Source organism: Ovis canadensis, chromosome 3 (assembly GCF_042477335.2).
Source record: "Ovis canadensis isolate MfBH-ARS-UI-01 breed Bighorn chromosome 3, ARS-UI_OviCan_v2, whole genome shotgun sequence".
Classification (NCBI taxonomy): Eukaryota; Metazoa; Chordata; class Mammalia; order Artiodactyla; family Bovidae; genus Ovis; species Ovis canadensis.
This window is the reverse complement of record NC_091247.1, coordinates 170536372-170540482: the sequence shown is the minus strand read 5'-3', so window position 1 is coordinate 170540482 and position 4111 is coordinate 170536372. Positions and strand designations below refer to the sequence as shown.

At 37.0% G+C, this 4111-nt stretch overlaps 1 protein-coding gene across 1 annotated transcript; it reads right to left on the bottom strand.

Moving 5' to 3' along the window:
* Positions 1 to 2630: 2630 nt before the first annotated feature.
* On the bottom strand, positions 2631 to 3587 carry LOC138438285 (olfactory receptor 6C3-like). Its single transcript, XM_069586457.1, has one exon. It carries the CDS (start codon positions 3585 to 3587, stop codon positions 2631 to 2633), a length of 957 nt encoding a protein of 318 aa, XP_069442558.1.
* Between the last annotated feature and the right edge of the window lie 524 nt (positions 3588 to 4111).

The following is a 4111-nucleotide window of genomic DNA, read 5'->3' as shown; positions in this document are numbered from 1 at the left end:
TGTTTATGATTTCCTTTGCTGTGCAAAAGCTTATGTTTAATTAGGTCCCATTTGTTTTTATTTCCAACAAAAGGAGGTGGAGGTCTTTAATCCTTTTTGAGTTTATCTTTATGAATGGTTTTAGGAAGTGTTCTAATTTTATTCTTTTACACATAGCTGTCCAGTTTTCCCTGCACTGCTTATTGAAGAGGATGTCTTTCCTCTGTTGCATATTCTTGTCTCCTTTGTCGAAGATAAGGTGCCCAAAAGTGCTTGGGTTTATCTCTGGGCTTTCTATTTCATTACGTTGATTTTTCCAATTCAAGAATTGGTATGTCTCTCCATCTGTTTATGTCATCTTTGACGTCTTTCATCAATGTCTTATAGTTTTCTTTATACAGCTCTTTTGTGCATTTATTCCTAGATAGTTTATTCTTATTGTTGCCTTGGTGAATGGAGTTGATTCTTTATTTTTTCTTTCAGATTTTTGTTACTAATGTGTTGGAATTCAATGGATTTCTGTGTATTGATTTTGTATCCTGCAACCTTACTAAATTAACTGATTCAGTTCAGTTCAGTTCAGTTCAGTTCAGTTGCTCAGTTGTGTCCGACCTTTGTGACCCCATGAATCACTGCACGCTAGGCCTCCCTGTCCATCATCAACTCCCAGAGTTCACTCAGACTCGCGTCCATCGAGTCAGTGATGCCATCCAGCCATCTCATCCTCTGTCGTTCCCTTCTCCTCCTGCCCATAATCCCTCCCAGCATCAGAGTCTTTTCCAATGAGTCAACTCTTCGCATGAGGTGGCCAAAGTACTGGAGTTTCAGCTTTAGCATCATTCCTTCCAAAGAAATCCTAGGGTTGATCTCTTTCAGAATGGCCTGGTTGGATCTCCTTGTAGTCCAAGGGACTCTAAAGAGTCTTCTCCAACACCACAGTTCAAACACATCAATTATTTGGTGTTCAACCTTCTTCACAGTCCAACTCTCACATCCATACATGACTACTGGAAAAATTTAGTCATTTTCTGATGGTATTTTTAGGGTTTTCTTGGTATAGTATCATGCTGTCTCCAGTGAAAGTTTTACTTCTTCTTTTCCAATCTGGATCCCTTTTATTTCTTGTTCTTCTTTACTGACAATTAAAATTAACTCCAATTTTAGCTTTTTATCATGGCTGTGATTTAAGAACAGTCATATAAAACATTTCCAGAGGAAAAGATAAGGTAAAATATTCTTCAAGAGAAAATCAATAACAGTTACCTCAGAAAGTTAAGAAAAGCTATGATGAACCTAGACAGTGTATTAAAAAGCAGAAACATCACTGCTAACAATGATCCATATAGTCAAAACTATGGGTTTTTCAGTAGTCATGTAGCGATATGAGAGTTGGACAATAAAGAAGGCTGAGCACACAAGAATTGATGCTTTTAGACTATGCTGCTAGAGAATACTCTGGAGAGTCCTTTGGATTGTGAGATCAAACCAGTCAATCCTGCAGGAAATCAACTCTGATTATTCATTGGAAGGACTGATGCTGAAGCTGAAGCGCCAATATATTGGCCACCTGATGTGAAGAGCACACTCACTGGAAAAGTCCCTGATGCTGGGAAAAATTGAGGGCAGGAAGGGAAGTGGGCAGCAGAGGATGAGATGGTTGGATGGCATTACTAGATCATGGAAATGAGTTTGAGCAAACTCAGGGAGCTAGTGAAGGACAGGGGAGCCTCATGTGCTGCAGTCCATGAGAGCACAAAGAGTTGGATACAAATGAACATGAAATAAAGTTGTTCACAAGATTCAATGACCCAATATGAAGAAAATAATTAGAATAGGCCTGGAATATAGTAATTGCTGAAAAAATATTATCTCTACCTTCCTCTTTCTTCTCTCTCCTCATTATTATAAAAGTATTATAATTGTAAAAAGAGTTCAAATATACTTCAGTTTCTAAACTTTAAAAATACTTAAGTAGATATTTATATTTTATTTCCAACACTCTAGTGATTGTCATTGTTGCATTTCATGAAAATTCCAAATAGAATAAAAATTTCCTCATAATGTCATTTCTATTATCTGGTAAAATGAAAATTTCAGAAATCCACATCAATTCTCACATTCTTTTCATCAAACTAAATGGCCTGTAAAACTAACACCAACCCGTTTTCTTTGCTGCTGCTACTGCTGCTAAGTCGCTTCAGTCGTGTCCGACTCTGTGCGACCCCATAGACGGCAGCCCACCAGGCTCCCTCGTCCCTGGGATTCTCCAGGCAAGAACCCTGGAGTGGGTTGCCATTTCCTTCTCCAATGCATGAAAGTGAAAAGTGAAAGTGAAGTCGCTCAGTCGTGTCTGACTCTTAGCGACCCCATGGACTGCAGCCTACCAGGCTCCTCCATCCATGGGATTTTCCAGGCAAGAGTACTGGAGTGGGTTGCCGTTGCCCTCTCCGCCATTTCCTTACTTCATCCAAATACATTAGAATAAAAAATTTATAGAAAATTCTGAAGCAACATTCAACTTTATACAGTTAATTAGGTTAGTGTGGGGAATTTTTTAACATGGGAACAGATGAAAAGCACTCATACAACTGTACTGAAAGAGTTTGGGCAGATTATGAGTAATAGAAAGCAGTGACAAGAACTTTACTATTTTAATGATATAATCTCTTGCATTTCCTGAAGAAAAAGATAACCTTTTGGATGGTCTCCTTGAAGGCTTGTTTCACTTGCTGGTTCCTCAGTGAATATATAAATGGATTCATCATAGGAGGGACAGAAGCATTCAGAATGGATGCTCCTTTGTTCAAGGATGCCTTTTCCTTTGCTGATGGGTTGGCATACATGAATATACAGCTTCCATAAGAGATGAAAATGACAATCATGTGAGAAGAGCATGTAGAAAATGCCTTTTTTCTCTGACTGGCAGATGGCAGCCTCAGAATTGTCTTGATGATGAACATGTAGGATAGAATTATTAATGCCAAAGTAAAAAGCAGAATCTCTAATGCGGAGTAAAAACCAATCACTTCAAGGAGCCACGTATCTGAGCAAGATAGTTTCAAGAGGGGGAAATAGTCACAAGCAAAGTGATCAATGATATTGGAACCACAGTAATCTAACTGGAGAAAAAGAATAACAGGTGGGAAGATGTTTAAGAACCCTGCCAGCCAAGCACAAAAGACAAGCAATACACAGACTCTGTTGTTCATGATGGTTGTGTAATGCAGGGGTTTGCAGATAGCTACATAGCGATCATAGGACATAGCAGTTAGAAGATAAAATTCAGTGATACCCAAGAAAATGAAGAAAAACATCTGAGCTGTACAATCATTGTATGAAATCATTTTGTCCCTGGTGATAATTGTGCCCAGAAATCTAGGAATACCAACAGTTGTAAAGGAAATTTCTAATATAGAGAAGTTCCTGAGGAAAAAATACATAGGTGTCTGTAGATGGGAGTCCACCAAGGTCAGAATGATGATGGTCAAATTTCCAGTGACACTTAATATATGTGTGATTATTAAAAAGAGAAAAATCACAGTCTGAAGCTCTGGGTCATCTGATAGCCCCAGAAGAATGAATTCTGTGGGTCTTGTGTGGTTTTTCATTGCTGATCCTTTCCCCCCATTCAAACAGAAAATGAATGTGTCTCCTATTAGAAATAAATGATCAAAATACATATGAGGATAGAATACAAAGCTTTTAAAGTACTCTTCATGATGATAATGAAATTTAAAAATCTACAAAACTCTCTCAAATTTCCATTCAACTTTTCATTCTAGTAAGGAATATTATCAGAAGTTCAAAATCATTATTTCTTCTTCAAAAATACATTACCATAGACTATGGATAAAATAAAATTCTTATGATAACACTTAAATAGGGCTATTTTTTCTAATAATTTTTAATTGGTTCAAGGTATTCTTTAAGATATTTAGCTTCCTTTGTAAAATGTACAGGAATATTTTAATTGATTATCCTCCTTTCCTCAATATTATAAAAACCATTTTATTTTGCAGATAATCTAAATAGAGTTTGAAAGCATATAGAGTTTATGTATGCCTACTTCCACATTTTATATTTTGAATAACTGAGTCCCACTTTGCTTAGGTGACTTTCACTAGTTTCAATG